The following is a 23,829-nucleotide window of genomic DNA, read 5'->3' as shown; positions in this document are numbered from 1 at the left end:
AGCATTAACTTAATTTAAGCATCTTGTAGTCCCCTTTCACACTTATTAATAGGAACACATTAAGAACAATCCACAATATCATCTGGTATCATTCTCTAAGAAAATACGAAAACGTTACATGCCCTTGAAACTAGACATGTTGACAGAACCCGGGGTGTGTCTTGTGACGTCAAGGGAATCTCAGGTGTCGTGAAATCGATTATTTCTAGAATATATTACCCAGGACAAAATATTGGGAATAGCAGGCTAGTCCCGGGGATTGAGGCGTTGTTCCATTAAAAGGAAATTGACCTTTCGAGTTCTAGCGAGGATAAAGAACTAAAGAAAAATAATAAAAAAACGCCTTGAAAGAAAGAAAAAAAAAGAAAAATCAGAAAAAAAGAAACGCTTTGAACAACTTGGCGAAAAATAAAATCGCAAAAAGTGTTGTGTGACAGTGATGTGTGGGCTGCCGTTACGTAAGATGCGAGCTGTCATTACGTAATATCTGTGCTGTCATTGGGTAAAGCATGTCCCGCCATTAAGTTTTTCCCAATAAACCCATGTATGATTACATCACCCTAAATAAATCTATTATGTCTCAGACGACGGCGTCATCTTCCTTTACACCTTGTCACGGGAATCCCCGGTTGTTGCAGAATCCAGGGACTGGTAGAAACTGGGACAGGTAGAAACAGGGACCGGTTTTAGTCCGGGGGTACTGGCCGGTAGAAAGCAGGGTTTTCTCGTGGGAATCTTTCCAGCTGTGTTCCTTCTAATACTGAATTAAGATTGCGTCACCTGGTCATGGAAACATGGTATCGTTGGACCGCTAAAAAAAGGGACCGGTAGAAACAGGGACTGAAGTTATGGAGGGCAGCTAACCTTCCTCCCATGCTCATTTTTCCCCAAGGTCGCCTGATCGAAATTTTAAGATAACCTTTTTTTCAGCATAGTCGTAAAATATAATAGCTATGTCTTTTAGTATGGCCTGCCACCCCACAGTCCCCAGGGGAAGGGCTTCAAGCTATAAGCTTTGCAGATTGTTTACATATAATATTAGTTATTGGCAGTATACAGAAGTTTTTCAGGATGAATGTTTTCTGGTGGAGGAGTGTCCATGGGAGTATCTTTTAATGGAGGATTTTTCGTGGCTGAAGGGACCCCTCTTGAATATCTAGCCTTTTACGCTAAAGTTTTTCTTGGAACTTGTAAAAGAGCTTGCTATTCTGATTCGACGTCCTTTGTGATTCGGGAGTCATTCTTAAATAATTGGGAAAAAAAATCTTTAGTGTGAAGAGAGAGGTATTGAGGAGGGGGCAACTCCCCTCATATACGCAATAATCTCTGTTCGTTTTTATTTTAATGTTGTTCCTTACTTTCAGTCGATTTTTTTTATTTAATCCCGAGAAAGAATGTCACGGAAGTGCGTTATATTTTTATGAGGGTAATTGCGTTAAGCCAACTATCGTCGAACATTGAGAGGGGACTTCTAAGAAAAGTTTCTATTTTTTAGCCTTAGAAAGTGGGTTACAATCATATTCTCTGTACAGCTTTTTCTTTGACATACAATCAGTCAAAGGGGTAACAAGTTTGTATTTAATTCGTGACAAAATTCGCAGACAGTTCCTCAGGAAAACATTTAAATAGTCTTCCTTTGCCTTACAAAGCGTCCACGTTACAGAACCTTTGCTTAACCTCTGTCATTGCCGTAGCTTCAAATATTTAAATCTTTGTTCATAGGATTATCTATCTATTCGTCCAAACTTTTTTCTCCTGTTAAAAAATACCCTGGGCCTTGGATTTTCTACTTGTTACCTTCATTGCATTCACCATCTTTGCTAATAATGCTTCCCTGGAAGCTGAAGCTGTCCACTTGATCGGTCTTCTCATTACTCAACTTTACCTCATCACTTTCATTTATTCCTAGTCTGAGTGACTTAGCATTCTTAATGTTAATTTTTAATCTTAATAAATAAGCAGATACAGATAAATAAACGAAAGCTCCTATTTTCGAGCCTTAAAACCTTTAATATTTCTGGAGTCTATCTGGGAAGTCGGAGGGAGGGGGGAGGAAAAACAAAGAGAAAGATTATGTACTTGGTAAATAGAGGAAAAGTAATGCATGGCAATTAAGAGAAGGCTGATTATGATAACAATAAACTTAACAAAAATTAACCTTGATTAAGGCAGGTTTAAGCTGTCCAAAGCTGAGTTACTCTGAGATCATTCAACACATGTCTATGTTCTCACTTAATTTCAGCCGATACACAATATAAGCTCTTTTGTGATTAGGGCGGAGCCGATAATTATCCTTGGAACAAGACTAGTGATAAATTCAGGTTTTCATCTAATTTTCATGACATTAATGACCTCTTTGAAGTATATTAAAACAAAAACAGTCAAACAACTGAATTGGGGAGATTTCTCCATAAAGAAAAAAAAATTATCCTGGTGTTGGAGAACTTTAACTTGGCTGCCTGTCTTATAAAATTTTTTTTTATCTTTCCATTTGATTAAGTTAAAAAGCTGAGATTAAAAAAAAGAGATAAGACTGGACAACATGAAAGAATTAACGGAATGAACAGACATAAATGAACAGAGTCGTGTTTTTTAAATAAACATTGATGTTAAAATCAATTACAAAGACAAAAAAAAACAACCAACACTTCAGCAAAATGTCAAAGCTTAAATAAACTTTAACAAGAATCTGAATTAATTTGATTACGAAATGGTATGAATATAAAAACAGCAAAATAAAAAATTTATCACTTTTTCTTTTCGTAATTCCATAACGAAAAAAAACACCTTGAACTCTTCAAGACGCATCTTCAACAAATTTCATCCTTAAAATTTTTGCCTGTTTCAGTTGGCATATATCTTGTCTTAGTTGGTGAATGAAGACAATAAGGATCCTTCGTGCTTGGCCATAAAGTGAATAAGGCAAATATCGCTAATAATACTAAACTTGAACACTGTCCTACTTATTCATTTATTGCCGCCAAAAACTGTAGGTCCACAGTGCTTGTCGACAGTGCTATTATTCTTATCCATATTTGTATTGAAGTAATGTCCCATCACAGACTCATAAGGGCTGTTGTTTGGGAAGGAGAAGAAGGCGTGATCTCTTTTAATTGTCTTACTCATGAATTAACACAAGGTGAAATCTTCTCTTTGCAATTGTGTATACAACTGCTAAGGGGTAGAATTAATAACACCGTACTTCAACAATTAAGACAGTTCCTAGCATAAATACAAAAAATGACACTTAACACGATCCTTCTAATAGTATTTGAAAAGGAAAGTAATACTACATTTCTCTTTTATTGAAATCAATTTGCTCTCTAAGCTTTACTTTTCATAACATCTAGAAGGCTTGTCTAGTTTTAAAAAGTAAATCTAAACTGACCAGTTCACGCAGTGATAAATGCTGTTTTGAAATACGAATAATCAGTGACAAGCCTGCAGAAACAATTTGGTGTGATACATATAACGTTATTAGAGGTAATATAAATAGGGATTTTTTTTGCAAATTTCAGTAAACACAATAAAAAACCTTGTTTTTTTAGACGAAGTTAAAGTTCGGTAATCAAGTTTGGTAATTCGGTCAAGGCATTGACCGACATTTTTGGTCAGACTGTTTTCTACTCACTACTTTGAAAATTATTTTAGTATGGTCGAATTTAGTATCAAATTCAGATCTTAATGTACGTACTTGAAGATTTCAGTCTTTCGATAATGCTTTGTATATCCTTTCCCTCAAAGAATTGAGGTTTTGAAACCACACTTTTTAAGAGAGAAACAAAAAGATTATTATTTCCTATTTCTGGAGCAAAAAAGGCCCCGCTTTTTAAAAACCAGGTTTACTAATGTTTTGGGCTAACTGATACTAAGCGACAACCCTCTATTAAGAGGGATAATTAATATTTGAAGAGATTAATAGCTCTGCCTTTTTAAAAATTGATTGGTTCTTTGGTGAAAAATACTAAGCTAGTGAAAAGCATCACTGTTGCTCTGTGATACTTCATTTTTCTGTTTCTTCTGGAATTTCCTTAATTCATCGGCTGATTATTAAATCCTTTAATATGAAAGACATCTTATCGCTCTCCTTTATAACTGAAGTCTAGTAACATAAAAACCTATTGGTTTATCTGAGCAATGCTTCCTGATCTTGAAAGTACTTTTTTAAGAAAGCATAGGCTTTCACTTACAAGAAAAACAAACTAGACAGTAAACATTTGTACAAGAAGATTAGATGAAATTGTTGAGTAATTAATTAGAGAAAAATAGCTGAGAGCTATTTCTTTTATTTGAAATTCAAGTGAAGTGTTAAAAGTAAAATGGACTTTGATAATTATCATGAAAATTAAGTTTTCCCAGGTAGTCATAGGAAGAGCTCGTGTGCGTTTGTTTTTCGAAACGAAGCATAATTATGCAAATTAAACTATCATCTTCTGAATATGAGGGGAGCTTTCACCCTCTTGGGTCTGAAAGTAATTTGGTAAAAGCGCTTGAAAGTAAATGATGAGAAACTTGAGCCGGATTGGTTGATGTGGAAAATGTTCCATTAAAGCATCGCCTAGAAAGCTGTTTAAAATCCTAAAAATGCATAGATAAGATGACCTTAAACGGTAGTTTCATAATTTTCAAAATGATATCTCTTACATTCCACTTCAATTTTAGTTCATCCTTTCTCACTTTGGCTAAAGTACTCAAATCAATACTTTCAACTAGTTTGTTTGTTAGTAAACTCTGCTTTAATGGCAAGTCGAATACCAAACCGATAGTTTCTATTGTATTTGCAAAGTAAATGGAAGCCAAACCCAGTGGAACTTAAACTCCTGATTGACTATCTGACAGGATACCCCAAAGGACCATACGTAAGTTGCTATTGACAGCCACATTCTACAACAATCATATCATCATAGGGCTTTAAGACTACGTTATCATCACTATCATAGAAAAGCATTGTCAATGGCAGAAGCTTAGAAGGTGTGCAGCATGGTGCTGGGATGTCATCTTTGTTGGACATCTCCTTAAGCACACTCTGGATTGTTGCGTGATTGGTTGGTTGGGATTCTTCATCAACTGGAAATTCGCAATCACCAGCACACCTGCAAAAATAGGACATCACGAATTTGGAACACATTAAAGGTATAGCGCACCTAAAGTGCAGTTTATATCCCCTTTCATTGGATAAGAGGACACAATGATACAAAATGATAAATTTACTGGCAAGCAATAACATTTTTATGTTCTCTTTCTCCAGGTCTTTAAGGAATTTAGCAGAGCTTTGGTGTTCACTTTTCAGTAGGTTACAAAGATAAATGTAAGAACACCAGTACAACCACCACTTCTGGTTCTGGAAGACTACTCCTACCTCTACTGCTATTGCTGCTACCAGTGCTATTTTTAGCACAAGACTACTTCACTGCAACTACTTCTCCAATGATATGTAAGTGAAAACTAGCAACACTATCAAGAAATTTGCCATGAGCAGATATATATTTTTTTTAATTTGCATACACAACAGAAATAGCTTTTTGTTTTCAAGTTACCATATAGGCTACTTAAAATTGCTTCTTTGTTTATAAAGATTAATTTAAAAAAACTTTCCGAAAAATTAGTTTTTCAAAGAAAAGTAAAGGCCATTTTAAACTTAAGCTCAGGAGATATGAATACCTGTTAAAATTCAAACTCAAAACGACCAGAAATTACTATTAAAGAATAAATGAAACCCAAAACGAACAGAAATTAAATAAACAATAAATGGGAACAAACATACAATATATATTAATCTAAATGAGAAAATAAATTTGGAAACAACTGAAATATAAACTTAATGTAAAAATGAAGTTAGAATCGAATAAAAATAACAACAAAAAAAAATCTGGGTATCGCATTACTGCAGAAACCTGAAATCTACTACGTCATTGGCGCCTTACTGAAAACTATACGAATCTTGAACAGTCTTGGAAAGTATAAACAAAATTAAATTGAATATTAGATATATAATGATATTAATTGTTGAAAGATCCATCAGTTCAAGATTTTTTTTCACTGTAATTTTTATTTTCATTTTCAATGATGGAATGAACTGGAAAAGAATAAATTTGTAATATAAGAGTAATTCGTTTTCAGTGAAGCGCCAATGACGCAGAAAGCTTTAGATTTTTGCAGTTAAAAAGGGGGCAGTATCCAAATTTTGTTTGTAGTGAAACTATATTTGTCCTGACTAATCTTGGAAAGAACTAATAAATTAAACTGAATATTTTATGTATAATGCTATTAATTGCTGAAAGCTCATCAGTTCAAAATTTTACTGTAAATTTAATATTTATCTTCAGTATTAAGTACAAAAGAAAACATTTGTAATATAATTCGTTTTCAGCGGAGACAGTGGTGGGGGGAAGTCTCCCCCCTCACATGCAGAATTGAGCAGCCACAGAAAAAGTAAAACAAATGAAATTAATCTGTCTTTTGAAAATGTCTTTTTTCAAAAGACACGAACAAAATCGTCTAAAGGAACCTGAAGTGCTATCTCTGACATTTCCATTGATTCTTTATTCCCGTTACTTTCAGATGTAAAATTTAGAATATTATCGAATGGGTTTAGTCGTCCCCTCCGTGAATAATTCACATTTGGAAAACCCACCCCTGGGAAATTCCTCCCACCTCACAGAACATTTTCTTTTCCTGCTGATAATTCCCCCGCGATAAATTCCACCCAGTAGAAATTTCCCAGCCGTGGAATATGCTCCCCAAATATATTCCCCTCAGATAATTTCGGATATTCATAAAAATGGAAGCTGAAATTTCTACTCAACTTTTTAGGTCAGAAGCAATGCTATAGCGTTACCTAAGTAAAGAGCAATAAGGGTTCAATGAATTAATACTTATTTATTTTTCCAGGGGCACTTTATGTGGAAGAAGTGGTCGCATAAACTTTGGAACGGGGCTCATTGAATTACAAATTAAAATTTATAGTGGCAGATCACGGCCCCTTACACCAGGGGCAGATCACGGATTTTTTAGGGGAGGGGGTGCAAAATAGGTTGATCCGATAAACCTGTGTTATGAGCAAGTTTAATTAACGAAATCTTGCTTTATTTAATTACATTACACTAATTATAATTCCGTTAGGGGTGGGGGAGGGCGCCACCCGCATCCCTCCCCTGGATCCGCCGCTGCCGTAAATTCTCTGTGTATTTACTGGTTAGGGAGGAGAGCATATGCCTAATAGGTGCGTGTTAATACCAAAATATTTTAACTCTCATTAGGCCTTCATGTATAAACAGAATTAGTTCAAAGGGAGGGGTGGGGAAAAAGGGCGTGGGGGGGGGGAATTTGCCCTTCGATTGATTTTGACTCGTAAGAGCCGGACTAGAACTTCCAATTTCCAATCGAATGAGCCCTCTCTGAAGTTTATATGAGAATCCCTTCCTGCCCCCGGGCCCTGGGGGGTTTTGTCGACGCCAGAGATTTGTTACTTAACCTTTCAACTATTTTAATTTTTTTGTTATCTGATGTATTTAGGGCATGGAGGAGGGGGGAGGCTATTTGCCCTCCAATCTCTTTTGGCTCTTAAAAAGTGAACAAGAACTTTCAATTTCCAATCAAGTGAGCCCTCTCTAAAGTTTATACGAGTATCCCTTCCATAAAAAATAATATGAAGGATAAGGAGAATCCTTAAATTACAACCCCTGCCCTGAGGGCTTTGGGGGAGTTGTCATTCTCAAAGACCTAATTTTCAGACCTTAAAACTAGGTTTAATAAAATGGATGTCTCAAAATTTGGATTGGATGTGTTTGGGGAAAAGTTGAGCGTGAGAGGGGGGTTAGTTGCCCTCAAATCACTTTCAACTATTAAAAAGGGCACTAGCCCTTTGAATTTCCAATCGAATGACCCTTTTTTGAAATTACTACGACACCGCCTTCTATAAAAACCGTATATGCCCCCAGGGTATAACTTAAAACCCATGCCTTGAGGGTTGTGGGGGAGTGTCCTCCTCAAAACATATTTTCTATCTGAAAATCAATTGCGCTGATTAATATGGCTATCTCAAAATTTTGATTGGATGTGTTTGGGGGAATGATGGGCGTGGGGAGGGGGTTAGTAGCCCTCCAATCACTTTCGACTATTAAAAAGGGCACTAGACCTTTGAATTTCCAATCGAATGAGCCTTTTTTGAAGTTTCTACGACAACGCTTTCTACAAAACCTTATATACCCCCGGGGCATAACTTAAAACCCTTGCCAGAGGGTCTTGGGAGATTATCCTCCTAAAAAAAATATTTTTTATCTGGAAATAACCTACGCTGAACAAAAAGACTATCTCAAAATTTTGATTGGATTTGTTTGGGGGAATGATAGGCGTGGGGGGGGGGGCTAGTTGCCCTTCAAACATTTCCGAGTATTAAAAAGGGCACTAGTCATTGGAATTTCAATCGAATGAGCTTTTTTTGAAGTTTCTACGACACCGCCTTCTATAAAAACCGTATATGCCCCCAGGGTATAACTTAAAACTCTTGCCTTGAGGGTTGTGGGGGAGTGTCCTCCTCAAAACATATTTTCTATTAGAAAATCAACTACGCTGAACAAAATGGTTATCTCAAACGTTTGATTAGATGTTTTTGTGGGAATAATGGGCGTGGGGGGGGGGGCTTGTTGTACTTTAATCACTTTCAACTTCTAAAAAGGGCACTAGACCTTTGAATTTCCAATCGAATGAGCCTTTTTTGAAGTTTCTACGACAACTCTTTCTACAAAACCTTATATACCCCCAGGGCATAACTTAAAACCCTGGCCTGAGGGTTGTGGGGGATTATCCTCCTCAAAAAAATATTTTCTATCAGGAAATCAACTACGCTGAACAAAATGGCTATCTCAAAATTGTGATTGGATGTGTTTGGGGGAATGATAGGCGTGTGGGGGGGGCTAGTTGCCCTCTAATTACTTTCACTATTAAAAAGGGCACTATCGCTTTGAATTTCCAATCGAATGAGCCTTTTTTGAAGTTTCTACGACAACACCTTCTATAAAAACCTTATATGCCCCAAGGGCATAACTTAAAACCTTAGTCCTGAGGGTTGTGGGGGAGTGTCCCCCTAAAAAACATATTTTAGATCTGGAAATCAACTACGCTGAACAAAAGGGCAATCTCAAAATTTTGATTGGATGGGTTTGGGGGAAGGATGGGCGTCGGGGGGGGGCTCCTTGCCCTCCAATCACTTTCAACTTTTAAAAAGGGATCTAGCTCTTTGCATTTCCAAATTAATGAGTATGCTTTGAAGTTTCTACGACAACTCCTTCTATAAAAACTTTATATACTCCTAGGGCATATCTTACAACTCTTGCCCTGACGGTTTTGGGGGATTATCGTCCTCAAAATAATGTTTTGCATCTGGAAATCAACTACGTTGAACAAAATGACTACCTCAAAATTTTGATTGGATGTGTTTGGGGGAATGATGGGCGTGGGGGGGGGGGCTATTTGGACTCCAATCACTTTTGACTATTAAAAAGGGCACTAGCCCTTTGAATTCCCAATCGAATGAGCCTTTTTTGAAGTTTCTACGACAACGCCTTCTATAAAAACCTTATATGCCCCCAATGCATAACTTAAAACCCTAGCCTTGAGGGTTTTGGGGGAGTGTCCTCCTCAAAAATATATTTCTATCTGGAAATCAACTACGCTGAACAAAATGGCTATCTCTTAATTTTGATTTTATGTGTTTGGGGGAAGGATGGGCGTAGGGGGGGGGAGGCTAGTTGCCCTCCAATCACTTTCGACTATTAAAAAGGGCACTAGCCCTATGAATTTCTAATCGAATGAGCCTTTTTGAAGTTTCTAAGACAACGCCTTCTATAAAAACCTTATATGCCCCTAGGAAATAACTTAAAATCTTTGCCCTGAGGGTTGTGGGGAGTGTCCTCCACAAAAATATATTTTCTATCTGGAAATCAACTACGCTGAACAAAATGGCTATCTCGAAATTTGATTGGATGTGTTTGGGGAAGTGATGGGCGTGGGGGGGGGGGCTAGTTGCACTCCACTCATTTTCGACTATTAAAAAGGGCGCTAGAACTCTCGATTTCCAATCGAATGAGCCCCCTTTGAAGTTTCTATGACGACCCCTTCCATATGAAGTGCCTCTGGGAAAAAAATAATAATAAAACATTGGAGCCGTAAGGCCTTTACTATGGGCAACGCTACAGCGTTGCCTCTGATGTCGAAAAGTAAAAAGGCTTCTGCATGTTCTTTGTTCTTTTTTTTTCCAAAATTACTTTCTGATGTTACTAACCCTTCTTCTTTAAAGCTGTGCAAAAACTGAAACACCAAATTATGAAAGTCAACACTTGAAGCTTATGGAAAACTGATACCGAGTTATGAAAGTCGGCACTAAATTCAACTTTCTTGACAAAAAAACAACAAGTCAAGTCAACACTAAATTCAAAACTCCTTGAGAAAAAAAAACAACAAAAGAATTAGTAAATTTCTACTTTACTGCTAATGGAATAATAAGAAAATCTTAAATTTCAACTTTAGCAACATTAGAAACAAAAGGCATAAACTGCAAAATGTTTGTATCATCTCGTTAATCAATTAAATACACCATGTAATTTTCCATTCTATTGTATGTCTTATAAAAAGTTTTCAAAATTCTAATTTTGTTTTTAATTTTGAGATGCTTTTTGACAACTGTTTTCAATTTGTTTTACAAATTATTCCAACTTCCAAGATAAAATTTTGTTTCACACAATAAAATAAAAATGAACCAGTTTTATAAACTAGACATCTATTTACACTTATAAAAGTTTTTCTTAGTACCTATAAGCATTAAATTCTCTCGGGGAAATTATCCAAGAATCCCATCCTATTTTTTCAAAGTCAACCATCATATCAAATTTATGGCACCCAGCATCAGAGGACAAGACACTCCTTTTCAATCGTTTTTCATCAATTTGCAGACTATCATCAAATGTTGAGTACATCAGTAGGTAAGCATCTTTCAGAATCATGTGTTCGGATATTTTGATATCCAATTCTTTACTGTTTAGACCAACATAGTCCTTGACATTAAAAATTACGAGACCTTCACCGTGATATCCCTCATTACTGCTGATTTTACTCCATCTCTTTTGCGTCTTTTCTCTTAGAAGCACCTAGGAGGAGATAATTCATTAGGAGCAGACTCTGGAAGAGCGTACACTAGCATAAGGCACTACTGCATGTGATAGCTACAGAGAAGGTAGTTTTTTTATAATACAATTTCTGCGAAACAATTTTCGATACCCTTTGTGTCCAATACTTTGTTTGGCATTGTTTCTTTCACAAGCTCACCAGAGGCAATGTGACATATTTGGCATACTATGCGGTATAGGTACTTTGTATACCTTGGAAATTGAAAGCAATTTTGACACTTCGTCGCAAACAATTGTCGTAGAAACTTCAAAAGGAGCTCATTCGATTGGAGATTGAGCGTTCTAGTGCCATTTCTAAGAGTCAAAAGGCACTTCCCGGCCGCATTAGCGGCCGCCCTCCCCGGCCCGTGGCGCTTCCTGGCCACCACAGTGGCCGCCCCCCCCCCGAGATCCGTGGGCCGGGTCGGTGGCATTAAATAACTCTAAATAGTGGAATTTATGAAGAAAGAAGAAGTAACTGCTCTGCCTTGCACACACAAATATTGAAAATTGTTTGATAAGAAAAAACAAAAAAAAAAGAATTTAAACACCCGCCACCACCCACCTTGCACTATTAAGGAATTTAAGTTAGTTAATTTTGATCACAAAACAGAATAAAAACAAAAAAAAACTCCTGCTTCCCTTAAAAAATCACCTAATCCAATAAACCCTGTGCACCTTTAACCTTTGTGAGTTTCCGAAAACATTGAGATGTGTAAAAATATAGAATTTTGACCACAAATACAGAATAAAAACAAAAAAAAACTCATGCTCCCCCTAAAAAATCACCTAATCCAATTAACCCTGTGCACCTTTAACCTTTGTGAGTTTCCGAAAACATTGAGATGTGTAAAAATATAGAATTTTGACCACAAATACAGAATAAAAACAAAAAAAAACTCATGCTCCCCCTAAAAAAATCACCTAATCCTTTAGCCCTGTGCACCTTTAACCTTAGCGAGTTTACGAACACATTGATATATATAAAAATATAGAATTTTGAGCACATAAAACAGAATAAAAACATAAAAAGTTTAATTTTGACTATTGAACCAGGAAAAAAACCATGTTCTAGTAATAGATCAATGAACCTGGTAAAGTGTGTACCATCTGTATCAATAGATGACTATCCATGGTAAATCATATTACGCAATCACTCATAGACTCAATAGGTGACTGCCCGTGGTAAGACATATTACGCAATCACTCGTGAAACCTTATACATACACACTACTTCCATTGTTTACATATAGTATACGTTATTGAGAAAGGGTGACCTTTGTTTTCCATAAAGATTAAGGACATTCAGGTGAGCTTTCAGAGAATGTTGGGGGAAGTTTTGAGCTAAATCAAAAGACGTTATGTGCATGTGTGTTATCAAAAGGGCGTAGCTCAGGAATGACTAAGTTTATTAATTTGGAACTTCAGAAAATGATAAGGGAGATGATCTATTGACCAAAATGGCTACATTTTCATTGTACTACTACTACTACTCCAACTACCACTTCTATCGCAATACTTGTAAGGCTAAAAGTATTAAAATGAAATTGCAGGAGGCGTTGAGGGGGAAGTTGAACAAAATTAAAACTATGAAAATACAGGCTATCAAAAGGATATATCGACAAGGTCATAGAAACAGAAATTTTATTAAGTTGAGATTTCCTGAGGTTGATAAGGGGGCATGTTGAGTTGACCTAGAGGCAATATGTTAAAACTACTGTTGCCATTAGCACTAACGCACTTACTTTTGATACTACTACTAATCCTATAACCAGTACTAATAGTACTACTACTACTACTCTGACTATTATTACAACTATGCCTAAGGGTATGAAGGAAAATTTTTCAGGGAATATTGGGAGGAGGATTTGAACTGAACCACAACACGCCGTCTGTATGCAGGTTGTCAAAAGGGCGTATCAGTATTATCTTGGGAACGCTTTGGTGTGTGAAAATTACGTCACCAAATTTTCTTAGAAAAAAAAATTCAAAAGGTCACCAATGGGGGAATTTTATGTTTACGTTTACCAAGTATTTATATAGATTGTGTAGAAATTCTGATTTTAGGATCATATTTTGAAGATCAAGGTTTATCTGGAACATGTTAACACAATGAAATATTTCTATTTAGGTGAATAATTCATTTACTTTAAACTTATTTGATGATTTAACTCAAATCTAAAAGTGAATGGAACTATCCAGCAGAAATCATGTAAAACTTTAGGTCAAATAGATACATGCTACTAGTCGGGCCCGTTCAAATCTGTATACTCGGTTGATTGGTCTAATCCTTTCGTTTTTCCTATTGTGATCTTGAGGAACTTCCAATTTTTATTTTTAATACATTGAGTAGACTACCTCTTCTTATTTATAAAAATTGTTTACTGTTATAAATATAACAATATAAAAATTATTTATTTTTCGTTGTCAATATCCTTGCTTTGCTGCCTTATTTTTCAAATCTGTACATACTAAAGCTATGAAAAATAATCGTTAGACATAGTCCAAAGTTCGAATCATACTTTTCAGTTTTCCTAGTCAACTGTAAAAAAAAAAAAAAAAAAAAAAAAAACAATGTACAAAAGCATCTTCCCTATTGATGTTTCCAGAAGTCATGCTATCAGTTTTGTTTTCACTGTTGCTATCAGTGTCCTATAGGACACTGATAGCACTAATAGGACAATGATAGGTTGCTAGATGGGATTTGTATGCTCATAATATGATAAGTTTCACCTTTGGTGGATTTTCACTCGCAAAATGGTGTTTATGGCGTATTTTCACTTTTACGGCGTTCCCCGCTATGTTACATTTGGCAACGCTGTACCAAATTATTACATCTCAGTCAACCCTAATATATTGTCAATTGTCTTCAAAAAATGTTTTGAAGGCTACACAAACATGAATTAAAAAAAAAACGATTAAAGAAGAAGATTAGCACTAAACATAAAAGTACAAGGTTATAAACAAATGAAAATCGAGTCATGTGCTCAAACAACTTACGCATACACAAAAACAGGTAAATAATTCTTCATATGCATACCTTATTAGGTATACTGCTGTTTCTGTCAAAGCTCATATGCAGTACAGCTCCAAGTAAAATCTCCTTTTCATATGAGCCAAGCGTAAAGGAAGTCATTCCAGAAGATTGCCCTGAAAGTTTGGTAGTGTGAAAATTTACTCGAATATATAATTTTACACTATGGTATTCTTTTGTTTCTAATTTGCCTCTTTTGGTTCTTCATGTTCACCTCTATCTCGTCTTTTTTTTTCAATTCACTGATTTCAATTAAGCGTCTGCAAGTGATCAGGTTATAAAGATCAATTAATGAGCACACTTGATGTAATTTTTAAAATGTTCCGTTATTTAAGACACTTGCCGAAAGAACGGTCCTGATTCTATTCTGGGAGGTGTTCTACTAATTTCAGGCAGGACGAGATCCAGGTCCGGAGATGATTTGTCCAGCATGGGAATGAATAAGTTTATACTTCTACGATACTTTCACATTTATTCACTGAGTAGAGGTGAGGATTACGAATTGTTTGTAACCCTCTTTACTTCCAATTAGCTCGAGTTCTGAAATATCGAGCTCTACTTTTATTCGCAATAATTATGAATAGGACTCCTTGTTTTACTAACATCCCTACTGTTTGTCAAATGAATATGAAATTTGTTTAATTTATGTTAGAGATTTTATACCAGATATCAGCGTGTTGTTAATTGTCACAAACCTCCTCCGGGATCTCCCATGCCTTCTCAATACAAGAAAATAATTTGCACTTTACTAAATAAAAAAACAAGAAATGACCGTGGATTGTCAGTTTAATATGTATCCACAGATATTTATTCGTTAAAGTCTTGATAACTTTTTATTTATTAATATAAAAAAGCAAAAACATTTTACATGTATTTAATTTTCAGTATAGCGTAAATTATGTTCTGGTCTTGAAAAGTTTTTTCAGCCCTACTCATGTTAAGTTTTTTTCGTTCTGAGTTTTGCTCGGATATTTATTGTAATTTCTGTTTGTTTTGAGTTTCATTTATTTATTCATGGTGATTTGCGGTAGTTTTAAGCTTGGAAGGTTATTTGACTTTATTTCTGCTTATTTTTGGCTTAGTAGAGCTCTTTACTTTTCTTTGAAAAACTTGTTTATTAGAAATAGATTTTTAAATTAGTTTGTTTTTGTTTTTCATTGACATGGTCTTTTACCTGTAAAAAAATATACATTTTATATCTTAGCATTTTTTCTATAAGAATCCATAATTTCACTTGCTATTTGTATGTCGCAGAAACTTTTTCAGCAATATTTAATCCTGGATTGAATTGAATTTATTGAAAAAAAAAGAAATTTATCAGCGAATACCAAGATCCGCGGTAAATTACATACAAAAATAATAAATACTTCAACATAGTTTCCTCCGCAAAGATCTACGGCCAGGAAAAAACTAGGGAGAAAACTTACACAAATAGTATTGTTTAATTTAAGTTTATACCTTCTCAAGTTGACCTGAAAAATAAAACTTGATATCACTCCTAAAAAAATTCCATATATGCTCTTTGACAACCAGGAAACAATTAAATTCTTTTGATTTATGTAAATTATAAGAGCTTAAGTATAAATAGTAGTATCACCTAAAGTTTCAACTTAATACCCCCAGTTGTTCTCGATATATTGCTGAGGTTTCTTATTGGCAACCATACACACTGTGCTCTTTGATTTAGTTTTAAAGCAACATTTAGTTTTAAAGCAACATTCAGTTTTAAAGCATAATGGGCCATATATATATATATATATATATATATATATATATATATATATATATATATATATATATATATATATATATATATATATATATTTGTGATTTGCACCTAAATTCTCTTAGCCTTACAAAAAGTTGTAATAGAGGTAGTAGTTAAAGTAGCAGCTTTAGTAGTAGTAGCAAATGTAGCAGCAGTAGTACTATTAGTAGTAGCATGCACATATTGCTTTTTGGTCGATAGATCCTCCCCTTTAAGCATTTTTTGATTTAGTTCAAATTTCCCCTCAATATTTTCAACGTGGTACTATGGTTGTAGTAATAGGAATGGAATCGGTAGTAGTAGTAGTGGTAGTTTTGGAAGTTGTAGTAATAGTGTACAAATATTACTTCTTCGGTCAATTGATCATCTCCCTTATCATATATTATAAGTTCCAAATTGATGTACTCGGTCATTCATGATTCTAATTGAATGAGCCATATCCGAAGTCTATACAACCAACCTTTACATTAAAACCTTAAATGCTAACAATGGACAACTAATATAACTTATAGCTGTTGATGGGGGTTGTTATCCCCAAAGACCAAAGTACTGTACCTTTCAAATATGTATAACAAAATGGCTATCTTAAAATGTTGATGTGGTGTGACTGGGGAAATGATGGATGAGGGCTTGCTCTCCTATATTCACTTTTGACAATTAAAAGGGCACTAGAACTTTTAATTTTCAATCCAATGAGCCCCTTCTGAAGGTTATGCGACCACCCTTTCCATAAAAACCTTATATGCTTCCGGCGCTTAACTTACAACCATTGCCCTGAGGGCTCTGGGTTAGGGTGGTCCTTATGTATATATCAGAAATTTTTTTTTGTTTTTCCTGCCTCCCACCATCCTAAACTATTCTTCTATGATAGAAAAAAAGTGTCATTTATTTTTAGGATAACTTCATGTTTGGGGTATGCTCAAGGCACCCGAATTTTGATTATACTCGAATGTTATAGAAATCGAGTGTATATAAAGAAAATCATTGGTTCAGGGCATATATTTATTAGTTAATTGTGTATTTATTGTGAATTCTAACACAAAACAGGTGTTACATGTTATATAAAGAGATAACTGAAGGGATTCAGGGTAATATATTAATAATCAAGTAGGTGTCTGTGTAATTTCTGGCAAATTTAGCAGATATATTCGTGTAAAACTACAGAAGTTTATGTCACTATTTAAAATTAGCTTCAACATTTACTTACTGAATCAATCAATGGTTTATTATTACATTTGATTAAATATTCTTGCAGCAGACATCTTTAGCATTGATTAGTTTCTATTTTCTCAGATAAAGATTGATTACAAATACATAGGATACCAAGCGGATAAGACAATATCAGGTGAATAACTGAATATATCAATTTACATTTAATGTTTGTTGTTATAACTGAAATTTTGTCATTTGTCAGATATAATAAATTCATATTTGAAATTGACTTGTTATTAATTTGCTATTAGAACAATACTATTTTTAATTCAATGTTGTCTGCTATGTAATTTTCTGACAGATTGGACAATTGTTAAAGTACACATAAAATGTTTTGTTTTACAGTCGGTCATGGCGATTTCCACATCCACACGCAGTAAACAGGAAGTGTACCTGCTTGGTTCAGCTTTGGAAGATCTATATGGTTCAAAATTGCCATTGATTGGTGATGTTCTCAGGCTCTATGCCACAAAGCTGAAAGTAGCCAAGACTAAACATGAGGCAGCAGTATCAGTAATTAAGGACGTTCAAATGTTCTGGGAGAAAGCCAGAATACCCATGCGCCGGAGTGATCATGCAGTTGCCCAACTTGAAGTTTTAGTGCAGAGATGGGAAGTGTTGAAGAAAACCAAAGCAAGAAGGACAGCAACTCAGATAGCCGATGAGGAAGAATTCAAGGAGGCTTTCAATGATCTCTTTGACGTAGCTCACCAGGAAGCGTTACAGCTCATCAAAATTGAGGAAGACAAGCAATTCTTGTTGGCCCAGCGGGAAAAAGGAAGGCGAAGGGTTATGGCAGGGGTTGACATGTCACATACAAAAAAGGAGAAAGTACAGGAAAATAAACAAAAAAGCCAGTTTCACTTGAAGAAGAAACAGAAACTTGACATAGCAAATCTGGATCGAACTGTGTTGTTGGATTCTTCTGATTCGTCTTCTAGTAATGATGATGCAGACATGGAAGTATTACAAAGAATCGGCAGTGAAGCCACCGAACAACCATGTACACCAAAACGAAAACGTGGAAGAACTAACATTTTAACTCCTGCACTCCTGTCATCCCTAGACCACACGAAGACAAGTGAAAGGCAAGCAGTTCAGATCATTGCCCAAATAATTCAAGCGACAGGTCACAGCGTTCCGGATTTCAGCATCAACAGATCGTCTATAAGACGTTACTGTCAGAAGCCTCATGTCATACTTTCATATCAGTTGAAGTATGATTTCAATCCCCAGAAGCCAAGGGTTCTTCACTGGGATAGAAAGCTTATGGAAGACCTCACTGGAGATGAAAAAGTTAAATAACTACTAATAATTGTATCTGGATCTGGAACAGAACAACTGCTATGTATCCCAAAGCTGGCTTCAGGTACTGGTAAATCCATGGCAGGTACAATGATGGACAGTGTCTGACTGGGGCATTGTAGACAGCATCAAGGCTCTCAGCTTTGATGCAACATCAAGCAACACCGGCCGAATAAACGGTGCCTGTACTCTGTTTTAACAGCATCTTGGTAGAAGTGTTCTGCATCTTTCATGCAGACACCACAGCCATGAATTAATGCTGGAAGAGGCATTCAGCATCACAATGGGACCTTCAAGTGGCCCAGACATCCAGCTGTTCAAACGGTTCAAAGCCTTTTGGCCAAACATTGTAACACTGATTACAAACACTGATTACAAGCCTGGTGTTGAGGTTCCGGTCAATGCTGCAGCTCTGGTTGATGCCCTGGATGATATGAAGACCTTTCTGACTGACCAGCTGGGTATTTGTCACCAACGTGAAGACTACCGTGAGCTCCTCGAGCTTTCCCTGCTGTTCATTGGTGGCCTTCCGGCTCGTGGTGTGATGTTCAGGAAACCAAGAGCCCTTCATCGTGCTCGTTTCATGGCACGACTGATTTATGCATTGAAAATATACATGTTCAGAGATTCTGGCTTCAAGCTGACACATCGTGAAATCACTGGTCTGGGCAACTTTTGTGCTTCTGGTGTAGGAAGTTATGTTAAATCGTGGTTCCTTTCTCCTTTGCTAACAGCAGCACCAGCCAATGATTTAATGCTTCTGAAGAGTCTCCTCACTTGTGGATCCCCAGCAGCAACTGGTGCACTGAAGAAACTGTTTGGGCAGCTGTGGTATCTTAGCGAAGAACTGATAGGATTGGCATTTTTTGACAGGGGTGTTGATGCAACTGAAAAAAGAGACATGGTCGAAACACTCTGCCATGAAGGAACGGAGGGCCCACCGAAGCGCATCACTGCCGACAAAGCTACAGTCACCAACAAGAATCTGCAGGACTTTGTTACACACAATGCAAGGAACTTCTTCCATATCCTTTCCATTCCAGATAGTTTCTTGTCTACATATCCTGATACCTGGGTGGATAATGAATCCTATGTGAAGGCTGAAGCACTCGTCAGAGAACTACGAGTAGTGAATGACACAGCCGAACGTGGAGTTACCCTTATGCAGGACTACAATTTGCTGCTAACAAATATAAAGACCAGATGCAATTTGCTCTGCAAGTAGTTAAAGAGCATCGCAAACGTTTTCCTGATTCTAACAAGTCAACAATCCTTCAAGGGCTAGCCACAACCTCTGACAGCCCAGGCCCAGCATGACTTTGTAGTGTGTAATTTTTTATCAATTACCGAAAGATACGTTTGATATTTGCTATGCCAGTGACATATTTTAACCAGTCATTATGATTGTTTTAACAAAATAATGATTGGATGTGTTTAGTATTGATTATATCTAATATGTCCTCATTAAATTTTGTTTGCTGAATGAATTTCCTAAGTGCATCCGAAATTACGTTAAACATTGTCCAAGCAGAAGTATAGTGATTATATGCTAAACTTCACTTGAATTGAGCATACCCTAAATATTGGACAATTTGGAAAATTTTTTGCCCATGTTGTTAACTTTTGATGTAGACAAAAATGGCAGGGTGGGAGGTTTATAATTCTGAAGTGAAAAAATAAGGACCACCCTACTCTGGGTGGGTTTCAATCTTCGAAGACATAATTAATTGACCTTTCAACTATGCCAAAAAAATGGCTACCTCAAAATTTTGATTGAGTGTTTGGGGAAATGATCAGCATGGGAGGGGGGAGGGTTTAGCCTCTAATCACTTTCGAGTGTTAGAAAAAGCAAAATAACTTACAGTTTCTAATCTAATGAACCCCTTTCGAGGTTTTCAACAACTCTTTCTATACGAAGTGCCCTGGACTAAAAAAAAAAAAAAAAAAAAAAAAATACGTTTTGCCTACATCACTCTTTACTTAGGTAGTACTATTGCGCTGCCTATGACATAGAATTAATCCCATCACTCATCACCCTTAATCTAAAAAATTTGCACTGGAGTAGTTAAATCCCTCCTTTCTCAATAGGCTATTTATTTGCCGTCCCTGTCATAAAAGGTTTGAAAATGTGGGCTATAAATGGGCTATAAAAATTTGCACTTTTTGAAGGTTTACGGGTTCCTTTCCACAGAAAAAGATTCTTTAAGCTTCCCAAAATAGCTGCAGCGTAACCATGCATTACTTTTAATCTTTAGTATTACAAAAAAGAAAACTATAAATTAACTGTTTGTTTTGTAAGGACAGTATATAATTTTCGGGATCAACTGAACTACATTCGGTAGTTGTATGGTAGTATGTCTTCTGAAACTGGGAACTTATATAAGTAGCTTGTTGATATTTCTAAACTGATTGACTTTCTTGGAACAGTCAGCCGATAGCATTTTGGCCCTGTTTGGGCTAATATAAGATGGCCTATTTGGGCTAATATCATTGATTATGGCATAAAATTGCACAAATTGGTAACCAACTCCTCTGTCGTTTCATCTCTCTATGCGCTTAAAACGGCACGAGGAATTATAATGTCCGTTCGAATAAGACTTGTTCCAATTTTTTATGGGCAGAATCTATTGACACATTGATCTCTGGGGAAATAGTCACGCATATGTAGACATCCTTCTTTTGAAAAAATACGAGATTTTATGTTTTACAGAGAAAAACTTCAAACGTCTACTTTGTGGATTTGGACAGGCAGAATTTTCTTTGTATTATCTTATCAAGTCTGCCTTTGCTTTCTTAGGGGGAGATGTATTTCCCCCAAACTTTAATTTAATGAATTCTGTATATTTAGGATCAACATACAAGGCAGAATTTCATTCATGTATATATTGCTATGATTTTTTTTTCTATTTATAGTTTCTGTTTCTATTGACACAGGTTACTCTTTGTGATCTGTATGAGAGGTCTAAGGGGTTTAGCCAGGATTCCCAATTTACCATAAATCCTGATCATACTCTCAAAAATCATAAGTGAAATTTTAGCTAAAGGAGTATGTGCTTAGAAATATGGCAGTCTCCTTCAAACAAAAGATAATTCCTGTTCCTTTTAGAGTTTAATGTCCCTCTTTCCTTATAATTGAAAATGCTTTTGTTTATACTTTGTCTCTGTCAGCTAAAGAAATCGCATTAAAGGTTTTTCTAAATAAGAGAGGATCCTCAGCCCAGTTAGTTTTAATGCTAAATTTTAACTTTATGTAATGTTGCTTCGAATATGAAAATCAGCCTAATTGTTTCAGTTACTTTAAAGGGGTCAAGAAAGCAAAATAGTATTTTCATACCATTTCGCCCAATTTCTAAGGGCCAATAATCCTTCTGAGTTTTTAAATATGGCCCTGTGAGGACAGACGCTATATGACCGTTAGATAATAATCATATAAAAAACAGTCCAAAAAGTGAATACAGACTTACCTTTGCCTACAATGCTACGGACCACAGTTGCATTATAAGGATTTATTATCTTGTTTTTCACTTCCCCATTCACCGCTTGCTCGTATAGATCAACCATAAATTTGGGTGGATTTTGGAGCCTTCTACCCGTAAACTAAAACAGAAGTAGTTCTTATAATTTCATTAATAATAATACTAATTATAATAATAAAAATAGTAATAACAAAAATCCATATAATATATAAATATACTATAACTATAAAAATAATATATATATATATATATATATATATATATATATATATATATATATATATATATATATATATATATATATATATATATATATATATATATATATATATATATATATATATATATATATATATATATATATATATATATATATATATATATATATATATATATATATATATATATATATATATATATTATATATATATATAATTAATGCTAATATTATATGTATGATAATAATTATAGTATATTGTATTTATGTTATAATTGTATAATACTCTATTAGATTTAATTAATCCCTTTTCATTGTGACGTTCAGCCGACGCTGAGGCTCACAAAAGGATTTTAAGGAGCCGTATTTTCAGTACCGTAATCGGTCGGTGTATACGTTGTTTTAAATACCCTGTATGTTTCTGATAGCCACTTTTTATTAATAGCTTTCACTAATAATTCATAATACACTGTCAGGCTGATTGCTCAGTGGGCGAAGGGAGGATTTTCCTATTTTTTTTTAAAGTATACATATACACACACACACACATATATATATATATATATATATATATATATATATATATATATATATATATATATATATATATATATATATATATATATATATATATATATATATATATAAGTAAAAATTTATGTCCCTTTTGTCGGTGACCTTTTCAATCAAAGTGCATGACACCACAGGGAATTCCCAAATTGGCAAAAATTATCAAATAATAATTCCTTTGAACTGATTTTTATCATTTTTCGAGCAGGTGCCTAAGGAAAATTTAGAGATTGTTCTATCCTAAAATTAAAAAAAAAATATCTGCTCTATTTTACAAAAAAACACTTTCAGGTTATGTAAGTCTCGTTAAAATTGAATGTTTATACCTCCAGCGATAAACACAAGAGGTTAAATAGTTTTCTAAGACTTACGGGAAACTAGATGTCTATTTTTAGTTTTCTGTCACTATCCAAGTTCTACGGGTCATAATCTACAAGAACATCAAATTTTAAATATTTTGGCCACAAAAACTAAACAAGTTTACAATTGAAGAAGTAGAACCGTCCTATAAGATACCACATCCTCTTAAAAAATGTACACATGCTGAAGAAAGTGGTAAACAAATTTTACAATAAATTTTGAAAGCAAAATTAAATTCTAAGCAGGGCATGTACATTTTTAGAAGAATTTTTTCTTCTTTTTTTTTAAGTACATTTATTTTGGCTCATTATGGCTTTAGCAGTATACCTTTGATTTTGTAGAGTCTTTACCATTTGCCACTGTACTCTTTGATTCCCCAGAGCTGATTAAAATCACAAAAAGCAATATAGGCACTACGTTTTTCATTTTCGCTATATTTTACTTCTTCTTAGAAGTTACGATGACTAACTAAAATTTGTCTGTTTCCCTTTCCTTACATACCAATTCAAGGGAGTGGTCAAAATGCGGTTGACCAATGGTTTGAGCTCTCCAGAAGTAACTCTTAGAAATTGTGAAATAATATAAATAGCTTCCCGTAATAAATATAGATACATAAAAAATGTTTACAGTGTAATTATTTTGACATATATGTCATTGTAGAATTCGCTGCTGTCAGCAAAGACTTTAGTTAGGTAAAAAAAAAAACACAGAAGAACAATCAACAA

General features: G+C 35.0%; 1 protein-coding gene across 1 annotated transcript; it reads right to left on the bottom strand.

Annotated features, from left to right (window-relative positions):
- Positions 1 to 2,599: 2,599 nt before the first annotated feature.
- LOC148951649 (nodal homolog 4-A-like) lies at positions 2,600 to 23,561 on the bottom strand. Its single transcript, XM_089090409.1, has 5 exons — positions 23,432 to 23,561; positions 21,946 to 22,078; positions 14,203 to 14,312; positions 10,810 to 11,144; positions 2,600 to 5,093 (listed from the first exon to the last, which is right to left on the bottom strand). Exons 1-5 carry the CDS (start codon positions 23,528 to 23,530, stop codon positions 4,868 to 4,870), a joined length of 903 nt encoding a protein of 300 aa, XP_088946535.1. The 5' UTR covers positions 23,531 to 23,561; the 3' UTR covers positions 2,600 to 4,867.
- Between the last annotated feature and the right edge of the window lie 268 nt (positions 23,562 to 23,829).

The sequence above is a fragment of the Artemia sp. Qi Xiang Cuo genome, chromosome 6, assembly GCF_049724085.1.
Source record: "Artemia sp. Qi Xiang Cuo chromosome 6, ASM4972408v1, whole genome shotgun sequence".
NCBI lineage: Eukaryota > Metazoa > Arthropoda > Branchiopoda > Anostraca > Artemiidae > Artemia > Artemia sp. Qi Xiang Cuo.
Note: the sequence above shows the minus strand (reverse complement) of the source record. Positions and strands in the feature narration are given on the sequence as shown.

What these genes read in the sequence shown, in the direction of transcription:
- LOC148951649 (XM_089090409.1), bottom strand. Translation starts at nt 23,530, where the DNA reads ATGAAAAACGTAGTGCCTATATTGCTTTTTGTGATTTTAATCAGCTCT. An exon ending in AAGACTCTACAAAATCAAAG is followed by an intron (nt 22,079 to 23,431) that starts GTATACTGCTAA and finishes CTTCTGTTTTAG; the next exon opens with TTTACGGGTAGAAGGCTCCA. An exon ending in AGAGAATTTAATGCTTATAG is followed by an intron (nt 5,094 to 10,809) that starts GTACTAAGAAAA and finishes CTATTTTTGCAG; the next exon opens with GTGTGCTGGTGATTGCGAAT.